At 30.2% G+C, this 22928-nt stretch overlaps 2 protein-coding genes across 3 annotated transcripts; both read right to left on the bottom strand.

The window, feature by feature from the left end:
* Nucleotides 1-12356: 12356 nt before the first annotated feature.
* LOC124821470 (disease resistance protein RUN1-like) lies at nucleotides 12357-17911 on the bottom strand. The gene is made up of 6 exons (XM_088102086.1): nucleotides 17876-17911; nucleotides 16453-16979; nucleotides 14577-15639; nucleotides 14254-14478; nucleotides 13406-14131; nucleotides 12357-12889 (listed from the first exon to the last, which is right to left on the bottom strand). The coding sequence occupies exons 1-6, from the start codon at nucleotides 17909-17911 to the stop codon at nucleotides 12458-12460; spliced, it is 3009 nt and encodes a 1002-aa protein (XP_087958212.1). The 3' UTR covers nucleotides 12357-12457.
* Nucleotides 17912-18791: 880 nt separating this feature from the next.
* LOC148190672 (disease resistance protein RPV1-like) lies at nucleotides 18792-22717 on the bottom strand. Of its 2 annotated transcripts, none has more exons than XM_088101607.1 (5): nucleotides 22153-22717; nucleotides 21016-22075; nucleotides 20693-20950; nucleotides 19845-20570; nucleotides 18792-19328 (listed from the first exon to the last, which is right to left on the bottom strand). In XM_088101607.1, the coding sequence occupies exons 1-5, from the start codon at nucleotides 22635-22637 to the stop codon at nucleotides 18879-18881; spliced, it is 2979 nt and encodes a 992-aa protein (XP_087957733.1). In that variant the 5' UTR covers nucleotides 22638-22717; the 3' UTR covers nucleotides 18792-18878. The 2 variants fall into 2 exon arrangements, with proteins under 2 accessions (XP_087957733.1, XP_087957732.1); XM_088101606.1 differs by having other exon boundaries at nucleotides 20693-20917; nucleotides 22153-22716.
* Between the last annotated feature and the right edge of the window lie 211 nt (nucleotides 22718-22928).

Below are 22928 nucleotides of genomic sequence, written 5' to 3'. Positions count from 1 at the left end.
ATATATATTTGCTTAATATATGTAAAATTACTTTTTTTATTTTCTTCTAGTTTATTACCCTCCTCACATAATCTCATTCGATCTCACTTTTTATGCCTCATTTTTATTTTCTAACTTATAAGTATTTTAGTATCTCACATTTAATTTGTGCTTTCTCTACTAATGAGTTCAATATCTTAAATATTGTCTCAAATTTTAACTCGATAAAATAAAATATGAACACAGAGCGTCTTATTCTTTCGTTAATAAAATAATAATAATAATTTACAATGTATATCTCTTTTATGGAACTGTTTTTCCAATCGTACATTTGATAATAATATTTTTAAGTCAAAATACAAAATTCACAATAAATATAAATTTAAAAAATACAAAACAAAATTATTTAAAATATGAAGGAAAAGAGAAAAATAAGAAATTAAATAGCTAATAGTGAGAACTTTCTTCCATCTAGACTAAGAAGGGAACTAATTCAAACTAATATAATGAAATTGTTATTTTTGTTAATATTTATCATAATTATTTAATGAAAATTTTCTTGTTTCTTTATTTTTAATTGAATTTTTATTTTATTTAAAAAGAATTAAAGTGATTTTTTCATTAAATTGACATTGATGTCAATAAGAGAATGATGATTAGAAAGTTAAACATTAAGATATGGTAGATAATTTGAAATAATATTATTACATTGAAAGATAAGAACATTGTCATATTTGTTCATTTTACATAGCTATCTTACCTTCTTCACCTCTTCTCGGTTTGCCATTCATTCCTTATCAATGACTCTTTCAATCATCATCCTTGATATGCACACATAAATTACATATATTACAAACCAATCCAACAACATATATATACTAATAAAGAACTTACTATAAATGTTACACGATATCTACCTAAGTTAAAAATGTCCCATTCGTACCACATTTCCCTCGATCATTAATTATCACAAAAAATGTTCATAAAAATAAAAAACATTACATTGAATAATTCCAAAAAATATTACAAAAAAGTCCTATTGTAATATAACTTCAATATGCAACAAATAATACATTTAATTGTCCTATTCATATAAAAATTAAAATCATATGAAATAAATAATAGTAACACGTACATATTTTGTTTCCACAAAATTATAAACTCGTCTAATAAAAATTACGGATATATAATTGTCATAGTACTTATGCTTACTTGATATCCTTTTTACACATTTTTCTAAATCCTAAAACATGTAATAGTATTTATTATTTTTCTTATGTTTCATCCCCTTTTAGAACTACAAAAACTAATATTTTACCTCACCTAGTTCTCTATGCATGTATGGCTTCAATTGTTTTTCATCTTAAATTTAAATTTCTTAAACAATATTTCAAATTTAAACAAAGCCACGTAAAAATATATAAATTATATATATATATATATATATAAAATATTTTCTTACTCCTTTTGTACCAGCCTAATATAAAATAATAATCAATATTACTAAGGCCTTTTTTTGTCGTTTATTTGAGTGAATTTGGAGGTAAATGATAGTGAATTTGGAAATAAAATTTGTAAGAATTAGTATAGAATTGTATTGACGTGACAAATTAAAAAAATTTATTTTCATATTCACTCTCATTTACCTCTAAATTCACTCAAATAAACGACAAAAAAATTTATCTTCAAATCCTTTTAAATCCCCTCAAATTCACACTCTCAAATCACTCAAAAGTACAAGGCCTAAAAACTTTTAAAGAGTGTATTGAATATTCTTTCTAAATTGATGTATTCCATACTTAAAACTACATCAATAAGATCCTAAAGTACTTGATTTAGACGCATGCTATTATAGTTATATCAAGAAATGTTGACATTTCTTGTTCTAAATTTCTATATTTTTAATTAAAGTAAAATCGTCTTTTGTTAAATATACTTATAATAAATAAATCAGATAAATTATTATAAAATAACAAAACTTATTTTAATATTTAACACATTTTTAGCAACTTTACACGAGAAAATTAATATGCAATAAATTAACTAATATAGAGTCTAAAGTTTAGACTTTTAAATACAATTAAAGTACATTAAAGTTTAGAATATCGATTATATGAAAAAGTTGACGCAAGTACAAAATTAAAACATTAATTATTATTTTTACTGAGTGAAATTATTTTAGGAAAATAATTATACGTAGTTATATTAATATATTTTTGTTTTCTCCTTATTTCTTAATTTTCTTCTAATTACATAGTTTATTATATTCATTACTTTTTTTTTTCAATCAAAATAAATCCGGAAACTAATGGAAGCTTATGATTTTCTTGTGTTTAGTATTATTTAATATTTAAATAGAAAAATATATAAGAAAAAAATCATATAATAAAAATGACGAAATAAAAAGTATAGGTATTAATAAAAAGTGTATTTTATACTGCTTGATACCTCCATAGAATTAAGTTTCTACCGTAATTAATACATTTTTTATTTTCATGAAACTAAAGCATAAAACGATATGATGGCATTTTCGAAAATTTCATGAATATATAATAGATCTTGGTTTGATAAAAATTAAAGTTATATCCACCTTTTGTCGTGGTTAAAAAAGAATCAAAACCTAAAGAGTGTCAAATAATAATAAAAAATTAAAAAAAATGATATTTTAAACTGACACAAGGTCTATGACTTCAACTATTTAAACAATAGTTGTCATAGGATTTTAAAAAAATCTCCCTAAAAACTGACAAGTATCTGAACAAGGCTTATAGCTTCAGTTATTTAAAGAACCACTATCATAGGATTGTGCAATACTAACATTATTTCTAAAAAATGACATTTTAAGCTAATAAGTATCTGAATATGGTCTATGACTTTGGTTATTTACATAACCGCTTTATAGGATCTCCAAAACTTACATCCCAACCAATTCAACTTGATGAAAGGGACAAATATATCTGGACAATGTCAAGATACCTCGATGAGAGAGCCTAATAGATATCAGTTATTCCAATTTGATGAGTATAGGATGAGACTTGATACATCTTGACAATCTTGAACAAGTACATTAGGCAAAATATCAACTTGATACATAAGACTAAAGTTATGAGATGGGAACATCTTGAACAGGGACTTGTTGTATTCAACTAAGAAATAATTTGTTTTCTTAGAGTATTCATTATCATTTATGAAGGAACATTCTTTAAGATAATTAAAGAGAGTCGGGTATAAAAAAAGGTTTAGTTTCAAGTAAATGGTATCTTAATCTTTCTAACGTTACTAAAGTTTTCACATACTTTTCTATCACTTAGTGTCAGAGTACTTGCAAGTACCCGCTCCCCATTGGCTTACTATAACCATATCAAACAAGGATATTTCAATCTAGAAGACATAGCACATCTTAGTTAATAGTCTAGGAATAACACTATACCTTGCAGTGTAAATCGGTTCCACACAAGAACATTTTAGCATAGGGGTTGATAACAAGGTTCTAAGACGAGTCATCGACCCCTTAAGCCCTTCATTGGGATGAACAATCTTTCCCTTTAGACATTGATTAGGGGGCTTATCTTCCTACCATGTCCAATAGTTTCACACCGCTTAAGAGTCGAGACCAAAAACAATTTAAATATTCTTTTCTCTTTTCATCCTCTAAAATGACTTTTAAGGTTAAAATCATTATATAACTTCAGTATCCAAAGTGAATAATATCTTAAAAATACAATAATTGATCCTAATGATGTTTCGACAGATTTGGGATCGAAACATAAGGTTTAATATAAAAATGACTTACGTTATGTGAATATGAATATTTTTATGCTTTATTTTACGTGTTGTATGAATACACTACATGGAATGATTCGTCTAATGTATGTTGCTAGACTCATGTAATGTTTGTTGCTATACTCATATAATCAATATATGAACATACTCATCCAATGCATATTTCAAGATTAATCTAATAAGTGAATAAACAAACTTGTTTAATGTGTATTAATAGACTCATCTAATTTGTGTATAATAGGAATTGTCTAATGTATATTACTAGAGCCCTCTAATCAATATATAAATGACTCGTCTAATATATATTGTTGGACTCATTTAGTCAATACATCGACAAAATATTCTATTTTTTTTTCCATTGCTCATCTAATCAATATATTCATAGACTTATCTAATAATTTTTTATACTCATCTAATCAACATATGAAATGATTTGTCTAATATTTTTTGTTATATTTATTTTATGGACAGTCTTGTGTAAATTTTTGTTATATTCTTCAAATCAATGTATGAAAAGACACTCTAATGTATATTTATAGATTTCTTTAATTAATATATTGACATACTCGCCTAATATGTATTGTTAGACTTGTTTAATTAATATACATACACACTTGTATAAGGTGTATTAGTAAACTCGTCTAATCAAAATATATTCATAATCGTGTAATGTGTATTGCAAGACTCGTTTAATCAGTGAATGGACAAACTCGTCTAATATGTATTAATAAACTCATCTAATCTGTGTATAAATATACTTGTCTAATGTATATTACTCGACTTGTCTTAATTAGTGTGTAGACATACTCATCTAGTGTTTGTTGGTAGAGTCGTTTAATTAGTATATGAACATAGTCTTTCAATCAATGTATGTGCATACTGATTTAATGTGTATTGCAAGACTTGTTTGACTAGTGAATGAACAAAATCGTATAATGTGTATTAATAGACTCGTATAATTTGTGTATGGAGACACACTTGTGCAATGTATATTTCTAGACTCATCTTATTAGTGTATGAACAAACTTGTCTAATGTTTGTTGCTATACTTGTTTAATTAGTATATGGATAGACTCATCCAATAGGTATTCCTAAACCCGTCTAATAAATTTGTGAAATGATTCATCTAATATTTTTTTGTTATACTTATCTAGTGATTGGATGAACAAACTCATCTAATGTATACTATTAAACTTGTTTAATTAGTGTATCCGCTAGTGTTGTCAAAACAGGTTGGAACCCATGAGTTAACCTGACCTACCATGGGTTCGGGCTGGGTTGGGTTAATTTTTTTTTTTGAAATTTTGATACATGTCAATTTTGAACCCGGCTCACTAAGAACTTGACTCACTCAAGTTAAATCCATGGTGAGCCGGGTTAGCTTACCAACCCACCTAATTTTTCTAATAAGTGTGTTTTGTTAGGTTAGTTATTTTACAAAATATTGAAATAGAGGTTTGTTTGAATTTTTTTTTGTATTAGTCAATATAAAAAATTCACAAATCTATACTTAGTAAATCTAATGTTTGATTGATCATAAATCTAATGTAAGTCACTTCTCCTTTATCTAGATTTGAATTGGAGAATTTTTATTATTATTTAATTGAAAAAAAATTTGTAATTAAATGAGTCACTAAGCCAATCCGTTTAACATACAAACATGTGATAGGTCAGACCGGGTTTAAATTTTGTTGGCTTGTTAATAAGTGAGTCAGGTTGGGTTGGCTCATTAAGTGACCAACCCATTGTGGGTCGAGCTTGGTTAGATTGAGTGACCCGTTTTGACAACACTAATATCGACAAATTCGTTTAATATATTTTGTTATACTCTTCTAAGCAGTACATGCTTAGACTCATTTAAATGTGTGGAATACCTTATAAAATGTTTTTTTTTATACTCACCTAATTAATGTTATTTTTTAAAATAACATTATTTTTTAAAATGTATTTTTATTTTTAAAATAAAGTTATTTTTAAAACAAATCTAAATTTAATTTTAGTAAGTAATTAAATCATAAGAAGATAAAGTTAAAAATGAAAACAAATAGTATAAAAAAAGTAATACTTTAAATATAAATTATTCTTTAATAATTTAGAAGTTATAAAAGAATAAAATTAAAAATGAAAAAAAATATAGACAAATTAGTTTAAAGATAAAATAAATATATAAAAAAGTAAAATAAATTCTATGTACATAGTGAACAAAATATAAATAAATATAATTATAAAAAAATAAATAAAAAAATAAAATAACTTCTATACATGTGATAGCAAAATAAAATATAAATAAAAAAGAAATAAAAAATGTCAAATGATTAAAAGACGAACTTTTAAACACTTATTAAGAAAATAAACATAAGTAATAAATAAATTTTTTAGTATATTCCTTTTTATATTATAATTTTGGAACATTTATTAAGAAAATAAACATAGATAATAAAATAAATTTTCTAATATATTTTTTTCTTTATATTATAATATATAATAGAATAATAGAATAACTTATAGTAAGACTTCAAAATATAAAATGTTTTGCATTCGTTTCTATTTTAGCTTTCTTAGTGGCATATTGTCAAAACAATTATCGAATCAGTCTAAAATATGAAAATATAAAAGTTTGATGATAAAATATATAGAAATTACCATATAATTGTGGCAGTATAACATTATAATTGTTTATTTTAAAACGTATATATTATTTTACTTAAATTCATTTTGGCATATGCAGCTAGATTATGATATTTTGAAAACTTTCTCATTTTATAGAATCATTATATAACTATTCATATTATTATTTTATCTTAAATTTACATTTATATTTATTATTATTAGTATCATACTTCATTATTAAAAGGAGTTGTGAAAGTAATTGTTCTGAAAGAAATGGGTTGCCATCACTTTGCTATATACCGTCTTACGCATGCATAAGATATTTTTATAAAATATTAAATGTAGTTTTTTGTTTTCAATTTATCAAAAAATGAAGCGATTTTTTGTTCAGCATTATTATATCATCAAATTGTTAACATAAAATATTGGAAAACCAAATTTGCAATTACAGCTTTATAATTTTGTAGAGATTACACGTCAATCAGAAAATTATAAGAAGTAAAACTACATTTAAGCCAATTTTTTTAAAATATCAAGCCAAGTTAAGAGAATAAGTTTTGTTTTTATAATCATTTGTCTACTTTCGAATATTTATCAATATTTTTTTTTATCTTAAGTCTTTTAAATAATATTATTTTTATTTTAAGTATGTGAAATAATACTATTAAAGTCATTAATTAAGTATATTAGAATAAACCTTGAAGTCAAATTGATTTCTAAAAGTGTTTTGCTCATTTTTTTAAGGAAGACAATTATTTTAGAATAAAATTAAGATTTTTTTTATATTCGGTGTTAATATTTTCAAGATTTGTTGAGATAACATTGCTAGAATTAATTTTTATATATAAAATACTTTTTACTTTAAAATGTTAAAATCATATCACATATTTATTTTTAATTTAAAAAGACTATATGTACCGTATGATACCTGAATTCACTAACTGTCGACGAGTACCACGGACGACCGCTTGTCGACCCGTCTTACGATCGCAATGTCACGATCGCAGGAGTGTTGAACACTTCTTAACGCCAATCGTTAGTTGATGTCGACACATTGGTAATCGACAAACCAACACCGGTGTCGCGGCATAAAACACACGACACAGAACATTCACAAGCCTGTGTCGATTCACCAGGCACTCGACAATCAGTGAGCAATTCCTAATTTAGCGGTTAGAAGTAAACGGTTACAAAGATCAGTCAATGCCACGAATCACGGGAATAACTGACCTAGTGTCAAACACGGTCCAACAGTTACAACTTTCAGATAACCAACTTCGATAACTGACCGGATTCTCAGGTAAACGGTTTATTTTACTGTTTTAAATATGAAGATCACACCAGAAAAAGGTACGTTTTTTCCCTTAAGAGAAATTAAGAGAGAGAAATTATTCTTCTTCTAGATGGCTCTGAATTGAAAAGATTGAGTACATCCCTTTTCTGACTTGAGCGTCGGAGTGCCTTTGCAGGTACCCAGCCCATTTTTCCCCTCAGAGAGCACAACACCAGAAGATAGATATCGCAGTAACAACATCAGAAGAAGGAGCAGTTGCGGTTTGCTAGGTTCGTATCTCGGTCTCCACATCCATACTGAAACACTATACATTTAAATTCTTATTAATTTTCCCACTTAAACCATCTAAAAGTATTAAATAAAGAAAAGAAATATGATTGGAGTGAATAATATCTTTAGCATCCATGAGCGTATCTCATACATTTTTGACGTATAATGGGAGAGTATATGAATTGAAGTTGGGAGCGAGGTGATTGGACAAGTCTACTGAAAAGGATGGTAACAGATTGCATGTGGATTGGTTGGTGTATGTTAGCAGACAAAAGGGGACGATTCATGTGACTTTAATTAAAGACTCACGTTGGTGTCGCTATTTTAAGTTTGTCACTCATGTTTTTTTTTTTTATTATTATTATTACTGTTAGTGTATACTATTTGGTCTTTTCATTTAGATTCTTTTATTATTATTGACGCTGGATTGGAGTCAACTAAGGACGGATATATTTATTTTTTGTTTGCGTACATGATTATTTATTAATTTAATTAAATGTAAGATAAAATCAGACTAATTTCATTTGTTTATATATGTGATATGTTGGTTCATGTATTACGTAGATTTAAATAATAATAATATTACTCAACAACATTAGTTGACTCAAATAGTAATTAATGAAATGGTTCATTATCTAGGATCATCTTGGATTTTGGATACGAAATTAATTGTATGGTGTTAGTTCTTGTTTCCGATCGTGAATAATGTGTATTAATATTGTAATTATAAGAAATATTAAAAATATAACTTAAATTAAGTTATATTTTAAAGTAAATAATATTAATACTGACATAATATTGTATTTTACAAATATTATCTATTAAATAAAAATTTTATTATTCAAATGTTGAAAAACACTTTACAAAAGGTGAAATGAGAACGAATCTAACACCACTTTTATAAAGTCCTACCTCCTGAAGTTTTAAGTTTACGATAAATGAATATTTTATCTAATTAAGTTATACGATAAAAATAGATATGATATTCACACAAAATTTACACGGACAGTTGATATTCTTAGCTACCGAATATATTTTAATATTCATTTATAAATGGATTGATACAGTATTATACTATTCAAATTCACGGATATGTTATCTAAAAAAAGTAAAAATATAAATAAAAATTTAATTTATATTTTATTAAGTTAAATTTAATTAAAATTAAAATTAATTTATATTTTATTAAGTTAAATTTAATTTATATTATATATATATATATATATTTATTGTAATTTTATTTAAATTTTATTTTAAAAATTTATAAAATATTTTTTTTAAATATTCGCAATATTCATGGGTATCCACAAATTTTAAAATATCTGCAGATATTTTATAAACAGGTATCCACGCGGCTAGTAGACAATTCTTTTTTATGTTGTGAGTCGAATAACAAATAGGTACTATCACTAGTGTAAAAAAAGGCTTTTAACTTCACCCCTTTGACGTTAGATTACTAAATATCCAACGTAAAAAATGACCGATGACATTTTCGCAAATAAAATAACTATTTAGAGGTCGACTTTGGGGACTTCGACATTTATACTTATGAACACGTCAGCTCCCCCCACATGGACGCTAAAACTATGCTAGAAATTATTTTTTTATTGGTCTTTAGACGTCAGACTTGAGAGCCCTCGACGTCTAAGGGCAATTTAGACGTCAGATACCCTTGTTTGACGCCAAAATGGTCAGCCAGAATCCCAAAAGTCATTTTTTTTTACTCCATTTAGATGTCTAATCCCGTCACCCTAACGTCTAATTAGTATTTAGACGTCAGCCCACCTTCATCAGACGCCTAATGACTTGTAGAGATAGATAAAAAATGACTATTCCATTGCCCTTATACTTCGGCTTGTCAGCCCCGACGTCTAAATAGCCCTTAGATGTTGGCCCCCCAAAGTTGGACGCCAAAAGGCTCCGCCAAAATAAATTTTTAAATGCTTTAGACGTGGGCTTGGTAGGCGGACCGACGTGTAAATCACTATAGACGTCGCCCAGGTGTAAGACCCATGAAAAATATCTATAGTAGTAAATTTTAGCATTTTATTAGTAATAATAATTTTAATGGATAGAAAGTATAATTAAATAGAAAATTATGGTAGAAAAATTAAAATTTTTGATATAAAATTATAGTAATTTCAGAAAGAAGGGTTCGAAGTTTTGAGAACCTATTTTAGAAGATTTTGTGAAAAAAAATAATAATGGATAAGCACTCCACGTTTGAAGTCAATTATTGAGGGATCACATATGTCAAGTGGTAATTAAAATATTAATATAATAAAATAATATTAAAATAATAAATAATATTAAAAAAATTGTTAAATAATAAATTTTTTGGACTATAAATAGCCATGAGAGGGGAGGTTATTCTGCACAAAGAGAGGAAGAATCAAGTGAGAAATCTTGAGAAATAGAGAAGAAAGAGTTAGGAAGAAATTTTTAGTTGCAAGAAGAGTAGTGATTTTGAAGGGTTTTCGGGGAAATAAATTCTAAGCAAGAGATTAAGTTTGGAATAGAGGTAGGGGGAGCTAACCTTTCTAAGCTTTTATATTATGATTTAGTATTGTTTTATTACTATTCATGTCTTGAAATTCTGTGTCAATACTGTTAATGAAAAACATATGTGCTTGTTGTATATCTATTTATATTGAATTTCTGTGTTAATATTATGCTGTTGTTTTGAAGAAATCGATATATGGACTGAAACAAGCTTCCTGACAAATGATATCTAAAATTTAATGATACCATAACTTCATATGGTTTTGTAAAGAACACCCTTAACCAATGTATATACATAAAGATCGATGGTGTTGTTATTTTGGTTCTATATCTTGACGACATTCTTCTTATTGCTAATAATATTGGTATGTTACAGGATGTAAATAAGTTTCTTTTTAGCAACTTTGAAATGAAAGATATGAATGAGACATCTTATGTGATAGGAATAGAAATATTCCGTAATAGATCACATGGATTCTTAAGTTTGTCTAAACAAGGTTATGGTAACAAAGTGTTAGAGTGATTTAGAATGGAAAAATGCTCTCCTAAAGTAGTTCCAATTCAGAAAGGGGACAAATTTAGTCAAATGGAATGTCCTAAGAACGATTTGGAACGAAAGGCCATGAAGTCCATTCCTTATGTGTCAATGGTTGGGAGTTTGATGTATGCTCAAACTTGTACTTAACTAGATATCAGTTTTGTTGTTGGAATGTTAGGTTGATATCAAAGTAATCTTAGAATGGATCATTAGAAAGCTGCAAAGAAAGTTCTTAGGTACTTACAAGGTACCAAAGACTACATGCTCACCTACACAAGGTCATATAATTTTGAAGTGATGGGCTACTCATATTCAGACTATGTTGGATGTGTGGTTTCGAGAAAATCCACAATTAGGTATGTTTATTTATTGGATGAGGGAGAAATTTCTTGGAATTTAGTACTTCCACCATGGAGGTTGAATTTGTTGCATGCTTTGAGGCCATTGTTCATGCATTGTGGTTGTGGAACTTTGTTTTGAGACTTGGTATTATTGACAATATTGCTAGGCTGGTAAGATTTATTGTGATAATTCCACAATCGTCTTCTTCTCTAAAAATGACAAGTACTCAAAGGGTACAAAACACATGGATTTGAAGTACTTGTTGGTCAAAGAAAAAGTGCAGAAACATAGAGTGTTGATTAAGCATGTTAGTACTAATTATATGATAGCAGATCCGTTAACTAAATGACTATCGCCTAAATTTTTTATTGGCCATGTTGAAGGTATGGACATTATGGATAAGTCAATACAACGATGATAACATGATAATTCTAATGAATGGTGCACACTTAAAGTTTAGTATTAAATCATCAAGTCATCACATAAACCAAATTGGTGAATATTAAATTATATTAAATTAATATTTGGTTCATATAATTTAAAGAACAACTTTAATGTAGAGATTATTTTATGATGATTATTAGAATATAAATGTATTAAACTTATGAGATTATTTTAGAGTCATTAAAATTAAATCTCTTCCCACTCCAAGAAAGGCATTTTCAATATTCAATAAATGTTTTTAAAATACTAGTAGAAGTTAATGATAATTACCACTGTAAAAAGGTGGAAAATGTTACATTCTTATGTAAACGAAAGATACATTGACTTTAATTGAAGGAGACTTCTAATCCAAGTAATTCTATATCATTAAGTAAAGGATAGGAAAACATTGATTAAGAAAACTTTGCATAGTTAAGTTTTTTTCCTTCATATTATGTATATGAGTATTTGAGAATTTGTGAGCATCATAGAATTTAAGATCCTCTATGATTTCACAAATTAAAATATTAAATAGCTTACAAAACAAACATGAAATTCTTAACTGTAAGCTATACTCTAAAGAAAAACAAGGAAAGGATGGGAATATATAAATAGTACTGAAGAACAAGAACAATAGGATTATTTCCATCACTAAAGTGATCATGCTGTTCTCAAAGAACATAAATGACTTATGAGAAGTAACATTACAACTTTCTTTACGAATCTAATGAGACATGTTTCTTTGCCTCAAACGTTTTTTTCATGTTCTTTGATTCACCACATATCAGATACACAGCGGTGTTCTTGACCGCCAATCCATTGCCGAAATTCGCAAAAATCTCCACATTGTCTCCAGATTCTAAATTTGACATTATGTCTTGCCAATCTTCATCTTTAAAGGAAATGACTGTGCCATGGTTGTGTATGTGGAATGTACACTTTGTGTAATTAACAATTACGACAGTAGTAAATTCAGGTTCAATGATCTTAGGAGTTGATAAATAAACAACACACAAAATCATTCCTTTCATATCACCATCTTCAGGCACAACGAAAGAAACAGAGTGTCCCTCACCCATATGGGCCAAACAATAAGGATCATTCACAGCTGGGAGACAAACATCACCACACTCACTGCTTGACAATACCTGCACCATAACATAAAACGCTTGTTCATTTATCTAATTTTTCTATTCAAATTGTCCTCTATAATCATTATTTTAACATTAATAATTACAAAGTGGACATTTATAGTCAAACAAGCAACAATGCAGTACATAATCAAAACATACCAATGGTAATTAATCTAAACAAATCTGATTGAGAGTTTTGTTCTGTATTGTATCATCATTACCTCGTTAGTGATTTACAAAGCATTTATGTTTTTGTCGGTTTAAGTATATTTCTTCGACGACTGGAAATATAAGAATCATGAAGCCAGTATAATAAAGTAAGAAAGTATTGAAATAAAAGAAAAATCACACGATTAGTTGATTACCTAAATAAGAAACCTCTAGATGAAGTTCTATGGCAATAGAAATTAAACGTGATAAAATTGATTATTGTAGTTTCTGTCAGATATTTTATTAGGATTATTTTATGTTCTCTTTATTAATAGCTATAATGACAGTGAAGGTAAGAAACAGACAAAGTTAGAGAAGAACCTCATATATGTTTTCGCTGACAGCATTGAAGAATTGATGGTATGCTCCAACACCAATCAAAGAACACCTGAAGTACTGCTTTGAAATTCCTGATTGTGTAATATTTGCAAAATATTCAACCAAAATATTTTTGACTTGCTTAGTTAATTGAAATTCGGTGTCACATGCTACCAAAATACTTCGAATATTTGAAAGGGTGCTAAGCAATGGTGCAATATCAATCGTATTGTCCTCCATATCCTCGCAAAACGAATGAATATAAGAGATGGGATTCATTGTTGGCGACATCCAAGACCGAATGATAGAAGGAAAAAAATTATGAGATAATCCCTCAAATCCTCGTAGGGACATATATCCAATGTCTTTTGAGTTTACAATTGAAAAAGGCACATGTTTGACAGCTGTATTTTCAGCAATTAGAGTTAGCAAGGATTTCAACTTTGCTATATCTTTATCCTTTATGTCAATATTGGAACAACCAGAGAGAATGAAGGTTCTTAAAGATTTCAAGTCATATATCTCTGTTGGAAGATTGTATAGACTTGTACAGTCTTTCAAATTTAGGAGTATAAGACTGTTAAGTGATCCAATTGATGGGTGTAGTTTGCGCAATCTTGAACAATATTTGAAAATGAGGTGTTCAAGACTTGGTAATCCGGTAAAGTCAGGGGTTGTGGTTAAATACTTGGAGTGACTGAGGTTAAGGACTTTCACCGATCTCATAACCTACACCAAGATAGTTTTTCAATTTAGAAATATTAGAGTAGAAGTAAAAAATGAAATAATAGGAAGCTAGTAATTTATTTTAATTAACTTCTGTTTTACGGAGAAGTGGGTGGTAATAAAACCTGAGGTGTTTTCCAGACAAATCGGAGAAGACTGCGCTTTAAATCAATAGCTATTGCATCATGCTGATAAAAGTTGTTAGGTAGACATTCTGAAGAAAACGCATGCAAACTGATCCATCTTAGTTTCTTAATAAGGTATTGAGAATTTACAGTCGGTTGTACACTTTTTAAGGCAATGAGAACTGAAGGCAGTTTCACAGGCATCCACTGCATGTCTTCTGTCCCCTGTGATTGAAACAGCAAATAAAAACTAATGTACCACAGAGGAGAAAGAAAGCTCTTTCAAAAGAAGTTTTAAACCACATGTAAAGAACTTTTCTTACATATTTTGTATCCTTATCAAACCACAGTCGCCTGTTCTTCCCAAGATCCTTTACAAAATTTTCTTGAATAATTTGTATTCCGATTTTTTGTAGCAAAGGATGCATTCCAAATTTGTTGTTCTTGTTAATTGTGATGAGGTTACGCTCGATAAGAACTCTTATTCCAATATCAGCGTCTACTCCACAACCGTTTAGGATCTTCCTAACGTAGGCTCTGCTCTTACCAACAAAGAAACAACATATATCAAGGAATATATCTTTCTCCATTTCATTCAGTGAACCTTCAATGCTTATTTTTATTATCTCTGAAACACGATGCCTCCCAACTATCGCAAATTTTGACAATATAGTGTCCCATTCTTTTTTCGTCTTTTCAAATAAAGTACTTCCAACGACTTCAAGAGCTAGTGGTAGTCCTCCACAATAACTAACTACTCTTATTGCAAGGTAATAGTATTCTTCTTTTGGTTTTGGTTCTATAAATGCATGCCAACTGAGAAGCTCAAGGGACTCCTCTGCGTTCATTCGCTCTACCCAGAAGAAAGAATTAGCATGATCTTTCAGCACTCTTTCAAATGTTGATGTAACGATTATTACAGTTCCTTCGCCGAACCATTTACCACAGTTCCATAGGTCGAGTAAACTAAAGTATGAAACATCGTCAAGTACAATGAGCACCCTTTTTCCATTAAGTGTTTCCCGAATCATTCTTCTTCCCACATCAATGCTAGGAATCTCCACCTTTTGTTTTAGGACGTCTAAAAGGAGTTGTTCCAGTAAACGAAGATACCCTCTTATTCCGCTAACTTGTGAAATATTTTCAATGAAACTTTTCTCCTTGAATGTCCAATGAATTTGATTGTAGATGGCTTTGGCAAGAGTGGTTTTACCAGATCCTTCCTCTCCACATATCTCTATCATACAAACTTCAGTGGATTTATTTTTGATAGTTTGAATCAGATCTTCCACGTATGTTTGTAATCTAACTGGAAATTTAGTAGCAGACAAGACCGGTAAATTAATAACTCTCTTAACAATTTTGTCCACTAGTTCAGCATCACTCCTTCATGTTCAATAGCAGTTATAGAAGAAGTCATGGATTAACAAAGTGTGGAGATGTACGTATGTTGTGTCGAGATCTATGTGTGCGAGGCTTTGGTATGGGCTTCCGTATGGGATTTTGTATGGGCTTTCGTATGATTGTGTGCAAGATCTAAATGGCCAACTATAAACCAGGGACCTCTCTCCTTTCCTTCGCTCTATCCAAAATAAAGAATCTGTCCGCTGGCAAATCAGTAGGTCTTCATCGCTTGTTGTAATGATTATTACAGTTCCTTCACTGAACCAATAATGATTATAAGTCCATAGTGCTAAAAGTTCATAATTGTAAGGCACATCATCAAGTACAATGAGCACCCTTTTCCCAGAAAGTGTTTCCCGAATCATACTTTCTTTCCAATCAATGATTCTTCCCGATTCATAAAGTTCTTCCAGTAAAGGAAGATACCCTCTTATTCCGCTAACTTGTAAAATATTTTCAATGAAACTTTTCTCCTTGAATGTACAATGAATTTGATTGTAGATCGCATTGGGAAGAGTTGTTTTACCATGTCCTTGGTCTCCCCATATCTCTATCATACAAACTTCACGAGTGGATTTATTTTTGATAGTTAGAAACATAGCATCCACGCGGGATTGTAATATTTCTACTGGAAATTCAGTAGCAGACAAGACCGGTAAATTAACAACGCTCTTAACAATTTTGTCCACTAATTCAGCATCACTCCTTCAAGTTGAAGAGCAAAATAGAAGAAGTCATGTGTTAACAAAATGAAATCCGAGGCATAAAAGATGGTTGATTGAGTGAGTGATGTACCAGTGATTGCTCTCAGCCCATCCAAAGAAATTTGCAGCTTTGGTGAGTGCATGGCTCCACCTGGACATTCCATCCTCCAGTTCTTGTCCTGAAAATGTTTGTTCAGCAGTTGCCTTCAAGGCTTTTCCAAAGTAACCCTTTTGAAGACGTACATCAGATGGATGGATTTCATAATATACGGGCAGAACATGTCGGCAATAAGTTTGGTGCCATTTGATGATTTGTTGAAGCTGATGAACACACCAAGCAGATTGAGAATAGGTTTGGGTGAAAACAACAATGGCTACTCGACAGTGGCTGAGAATAGGTTCTTGGATGTGAGATGACTTCACTGCATTGTTGTAGTGAAGGAAAGTGGTGAGACCAATAGTAGAGAGGGCATAATTGAGATGAGAAACAAATTTTCTGTTGATGTCTTCTCCAGTGAAGTTGATGAGCACATCGTACTTCCGTGGTAGTTTGTTTGATGAGGAGGCGTTACCATGGAAGGGAATTAATGAGAGGTGATCAATAGTTAGAAAGAGAAACTAATACTGCAAGACAGAGAAGATGTTAAATACAATGTAGTTTTAATCTTTTATTCATAAATGTTAAATACAATATTAACGCATACATCATCACATTTCAATTTTTATCACATTTTTGTTGGACTTTTGCACTACGTGATAACAACTTGTTATTTATATTTAAAATTGACAGCTCATTTAATGTTGGTTGAACCCATGAATTTTTTATGCAATTTTTTCTGAAGAACACGTTTAACAAAGCTGTTTACAACTCTTGCCAAACAAAGAATTTCAGTTCCAACTTTTTTTATTTTTCCACTTATGGAAAATGGTATCCATTTTAAAAAGTGTTGCCAATGGTGTGAAATCAAGTTGTAAAAGGTTAATAATTATCATTCAAAATTTCATTAAAAGGTACTCATCAGTTTCATATAATTAATTTTAGTCAAAATGTTACATTTACCCAAAGAATAATGTATCTACCCAAAGAATAATGTATCTAGATTAAATTTATATTCTTGAAATCAATTTCTGTTAGTGAACCATATTAGAGAACACAACTTTCCTTGATTTTCAAATGGTAAAGAAATTAGTCTTATTAAATGCATATTTGAATACTACTTTTAATTTCTTAATCATAATAAAAAATTGAAAAAGTATTGTTATTTTTGCTTTGACTTTGAAAGGGAAATTAGAATCAATTATGAAAGAATGGAATCTAGTCTAAACACATAATAAATATGATAGATCCAGACTTTGTGAACGGAAAATTATTTTATTTAATGAGAATAAATTTCAGTTTTAAAATTTATGAAAAATTGATAAGAAAGTCTATAAGAAAAAAGTTATGTTCTATATTAAATTATTGCTTCACTCCGTTTATACATATTTTTTTTTCATTGTTTAATCATGATAACCAGAAACTTTGACTTTATAATAGGATATGGAGGCATTTCTTTGTACAAACTTGGTTCTTTGGATTGACTATAGGAATGCTTATAGAAAGTTGAGAATACCTTTATTTTTTTTATCATAAATTAAAATGATTTGATGTATAATTAAAATTCTAATTATTTTTATAAATTACAAGCATGGTCTTTCAGAAACTAATGAATTTGGATATTTATTAAGAAAAAACATTTTAAACACGAAAATGAAGTCTCATGTGTGTTTGACGAACTGCATTATATCTATATTCTAAAATTAACACTCATGGAAGGCAATTTTTAACATCTATTATGAGATTCTTCTTCCTCATTATTTTCCAGCTTTTATTCGAAGACTTTGTTAGCTAAAGGAGCCTAGCTTTGCATCTTGGCAATTGAACCAATACAAGGCCTATTTGCATCTTGTCAATTGATCACAGATTCTGTTAAGAGAATATCCTGTTGTTAGTTTCTATTTCCTTCAAATGCGGTCAGCCAATGATCGGCAACCAATACGCATATTTATTTCAGCATAATAAATGAAAAGAGGAAGCTGGAAAAATTATTTCTCTTCTTTTATCTCTATAATTTCAAGGAGGTTGTCTTGACCTCGAAAACTTTGCAATACATATAGTTAAGTTTTTTTCCTTCATATTTATGTATATAACGAATTTATGAGAATCATAAAATTTAAAATTATGTAGATTTTTGTTAGAAAGGAAGTTTTAAGTCTAACTCAATTTCATAAAATCGTTAGACATATTATAATTTGACCTGTTTCTAGCCGACGTGGGACCACAAACAACTTTATAAATTGAAATATAAAATAGCTTACAAAACACACATGAAATTCTTAACTGGAAGTTATACTCTAAAGAAAAACAAGGAAAGGATGGGAATATATAAATAGCAATCAAGAACAAGAACAGTAGGATTATTTCCAACAATAAAGTGATCATGTTGTTCTCAAAGAACATAAATGATTTATCAGAAGTCACATTACAACTTTCTTTGCGAATCTAACGAGACCATGTTTCTTTGGCTCAGACGCTTTTTTCATGTTCTTTGATTCACCACATATCAGATACACCGTGGTGTTCTTGACCACCAATCCATTGCCGAAATTCACAAAAATTTCCACCTTGTCTCCAGATTCTAAATTTGACATTATGTCATGCCAATCTTCATCTTTGAAGGAAATGACTGTGCCATGGTGGTGTATCTGGAATGTACACTTTGTGTAATTAACAACTACGACAGTAGTAAATTCAGGTTCGATGATTTTAGGAGTTGATAAATAAACAACACACAAAGTCATTCCTTTCATGTAACGATCTTGAGGCACAACGAAAGAAACAGAGTGTCCATCACCCATATGGGCCAAACAATAAGGATCATTGACGGCTGGGAGACAAATATCACCAGACTCACTGCTTGCCAATATCTGCATCATAAGATAAAAGGCTTGGTCATTTTATCTAATTTTTATATTCAAATTGTCCTCTATAATCATTATTTTAACATTAATAATTGCAAAGTGGACATGTATAGTCAAACAAGCAACATTGCAGTACATAATCAAAACATACCAATGGTAATTAATCTAAACAAATCTGATTGAGAGTTTTGTTCTGCATGTATCATTATTACCTCGTTAGTGATTTACAAAGCATTTATGTTTTTGTCGGTTTAAGTATATTTCTTCGACGACTGGAAATATAAGAATCATGAAGCCAGTATAATAAAGTAAGAAAGTATTGAAATAAAAGAAAAATCACACGATTAGTTGATTACCTAAATAAGAAACCTCTAGATGAAGTTCTATGGCAATAGAAATTAAACGTGATAAAATTGATTATTGTAGTTTCAGTCAGATATTTTATTAGGATTATTTTATGTTCTCTTTATTAATAGCTATAATGACAGTGAAGGTAAGAAACAGACAAAGTTAGAGAAGAACCTCATATATGTTTTCGCTGACAGCATTGAAGAATTGATGGTATGCTCCAACACCAATCAAAGAACACCTGCAGTGCTGCTTTAAAATTCCTGATTCTGTAATATTCGCAAAATATTCAACCAAAATATTTTTCACTTGATTAGATAACTGAAATTCGGTGTCACATGCTACCAAAACACTTCGAATATTTGCAAGGGTGCTAAGCATAGGTGCAATATCAATCGTATCATCCTCCATATCCATGCAAAACGAATGAATATAAGAGATGGGATTCATTATTGGGGACATCCAAGACCGAATGATAGAAGGAAAAAGATTATGAGATAATCCCTCAAATCCACGTAGGGATATATATCCAATGCTTTTTGAAGTTACAATTGAAAAAGGCACTTCTTTCACAGCTGTATTTTCAGCAATTAGAGTTATCAAGGATTCCAACTTTGTTATATCTTTATCCTTTATGTCAATCTTCGAACAACCAGAAAGAATGAGAGTTCTTAAAGATTTCATGTCATATATCTCTGTTGGAAGATTGTTTAGACTTGTACAGTCTTTCAAATTTAACAGTATAAGACGGTTGAGTGATCCAATAGATCGGTGTACTTTGCTCAATCTTGAACAATATTTGAAAATGAGGTGTTCAAGACTTGGTAATCCGGTAAAGTCAGGGGTTGCAGTTAAATGCTTGGAGTGACTGAGGTTAAGGACTTTCACCGATCTCAAAACCTACACCATGATAGTTTTTCAGTTTAGAAATATTAGAGTAGAAATAAAAAATGATATAATAGGAAGCTAGTAATTTATTTTAATTAAGTTGGGTTTTAAGGAGAAGTGGGTGGTAATAAAACCTGGGGTGTTTTCCAGAGAAATCGAAGAAGACTGCGTTTTAAATCAATAGCTATTGCATCAGGCTCATAAAGGTTGTTAGGTAGACATTCTGAAGAAAACGCACGCAAACTGATCCATCTTAGTTTCTTAATAAGGTATTGAGAATTTACAGTCGAGTGTACAGTTTTTAAGGCAATGAGAACTGAAGGCAGTTTCACAGGCATCCACTGCATGTCTTCTGTCCCCTGTGATTGAAAGAGCAAATAAAAACTAATGTACTACAGAGGAGAAAGAAAGCGCTTTCAAAAGAAGTTTCAAACCACATGTAAAGAACTTTTCTTACATATTTTGTATCCTTATCAAACCACAGTCGCCTGTTCTTCCCAAGATCCTTTACAAAATTTTCTTGAATAATTTGTATTCCGATTTTTTGTAGCAAAGGATGCATTCCAAATTTGTTGTTCTTGTTAATTGTGATGAGGTTACGCTCGATAAGAACTCTTATTCCAATATCAGCGTCTACTCCACAACCGTTTAGGATCTTCCTAACGTAGGCTCTGCTCTTACCAACAAAGAAACAACATATATCAAGGAATATATCTTTCTCCATTTCATTCAGTGAACCTTCAATGCTTATTTTTATTATCTCTGAAGAACGATGCCTCCCAACTATCGCAAATTTTGACAATATAGTGTCCCATTCTTTTTTCGTCTTTTCAAATAAACTACTTCCAACGACTTCCAGAGCTAGTGGTAGTCCTCCACAATAACTAACTACTTTTGTTGCAAGGTAATAGTATTCTTCTTTTGGTTTTGCTTCTCTAAATGCATGCCAACTGAGAAGCTCAAGGGACTCCTCTGCGTTCATTCGCTCTACCCAAAAGAAAGAATTAGCATCGTTCAGCACTCCTTCAAATGTTGATGTAACGATTATTACAGTTCCTTCGCCGAACCATTTACCACAGTTCCATAGGTCGAATAAACTAAAGCATGAAACACCGTCAAGTACAATGAGCACCCTTTTTCCAGAAAGCCTTTCCCGAATCATACTTCTTCCCAAATCAATGTTAGGAATCTCCACCTTTTGTTTTAAGACATCTAAAAGAAGTTGTTCTTGTAAACGAAGATACCCTCTTATTCTTCTAACTTGTGAAATATTTTCCATGAAACTTTTCTCCTTAAATGTCCAATGAATTTGATTGTAGATGGCTTTGGCAAGAGTGGTTTTACCAGATCCTTCCTCTCCACATATCTCTATCATACAAACTTCAGTGGATTTATTTTTTATAGTTCGAATCAGATCTTCCACGTGGGATTGTAATCCAACTGGAAATTTAGTAGCAGACAAGACTGGTAAATTAACAACGCTCTTAACAATTTTCTCCACTAATTCAGCATCACTCCTTCAAGTGCAAGAGCAATTATATAAACAAAATGAAATCCGAGGTTTAAAAGATGGTTGATTGAGTGAGTGATGTACCTGTGATTGCTCTCATCCCATCCAAAGAAATTTGCAGCTTTGGTGAGTGCATGGCTCCACCTGGACATTCCATCCTCCAGTTCTTGTCCTGAAAATGTTTGTTGTGCAGTTGCCTTCAAAGCTTTTCCAAAGTCACCCTTCTGAAGACGTACATCAGATGGCTGGATTTCATAATAAACGGGGAGAACATGTCGGCAATAAGTTTCGTGCCATTTGATGATTTGTAGAAGCTGATGAAGACACCAAGCAGATTGAGAATAGGTTTGGGTGAAAACAACAATTGCTACACGACAGCGGCTGAGAATAGGTTCTTGGATGTGAGTTGAGTTCACTGCATTGTGGTGATGAAGGAAAGTGGTGAGACCAACAGTAGAGAGGACAGAATTGAGATGAGAAACAAACTTTCTGTGGATGTCTTCTCCGTTGAAGTTGATGAGCACATCGTACGTCCGTGGGAGTTTGTATGATGAGGAGGCGTTATCCATGGAAAGATATTGATGAGAGGTCAGTAAGAGTTAGAAGAGAAAGCAATACTGGAAGACAGAGAAGGAGATGAATGCATCTTATAACAATCATATAGTTTTAATCTTCTATTAATAAATGTTAAATACAATGTATAGAATACGAAGTTATAAAATACATAAAATGAAAGGGACAAGTAGAAAATGATAGAATCGAAATGAGAAAGGAAAGGAGAAAGGGAGAATATAAAATAAGAAAACGATGGAAAAAAGGACTCAATTAAAAACTAAAAACAACAAGGGTGTACGAAAATA

Source organism: Vigna umbellata, chromosome 11 (assembly GCF_029865625.1).
Source record: "Vigna umbellata cultivar VRB3 chromosome 11, Vumbellata_1.0, whole genome shotgun sequence".
In the NCBI taxonomy this organism is placed as follows: domain Eukaryota; kingdom Viridiplantae; phylum Streptophyta; class Magnoliopsida; order Fabales; family Fabaceae; genus Vigna; species Vigna umbellata.
This window is presented reverse-complemented; position numbering and strand designations above follow the sequence as displayed.

What these genes read in the sequence shown, in the direction of transcription:
- LOC124821470 (XM_088102086.1), bottom strand. Translation starts at nt 17,911, where the DNA reads ATGCCTCCATATCCTATTATAAAGTCAAAGTTTCTG. An exon ending in TTGATAAGGATACAAAATAT is followed by an intron (nt 14,479 to 14,576) that starts GTAAGAAAAGTT and finishes TTTCAATCACAG; the next exon opens with GGGACAGAAGACATGCAGTG. An exon ending in TCAGCGAAAACATATATGAG is followed by an intron (nt 12,890 to 13,405) that starts GTTCTTCTCTAA and finishes GTTATGGTGCAG; the next exon opens with GTATTGTCAAGCAGTGAGTG.
- LOC148190672 (XM_088101607.1), bottom strand. Translation starts at nt 22,637, where the DNA reads ATGGATAACGCCTCCTCATCATACAAACTCCCACGGACGTACGATGTG. An exon ending in TTCTCTGGAAAACACCCCAG is followed by an intron (nt 20,571 to 20,692) that starts GTTTTATTACCA and finishes ATCATGGTGTAG; the next exon opens with GTTTTGAGATCGGTGAAAGT. An exon ending in TCAGCGAAAACATATATGAG is followed by an intron (nt 19,329 to 19,844) that starts GTTCTTCTCTAA and finishes CTTATGATGCAG; the next exon opens with ATATTGGCAAGCAGTGAGTC.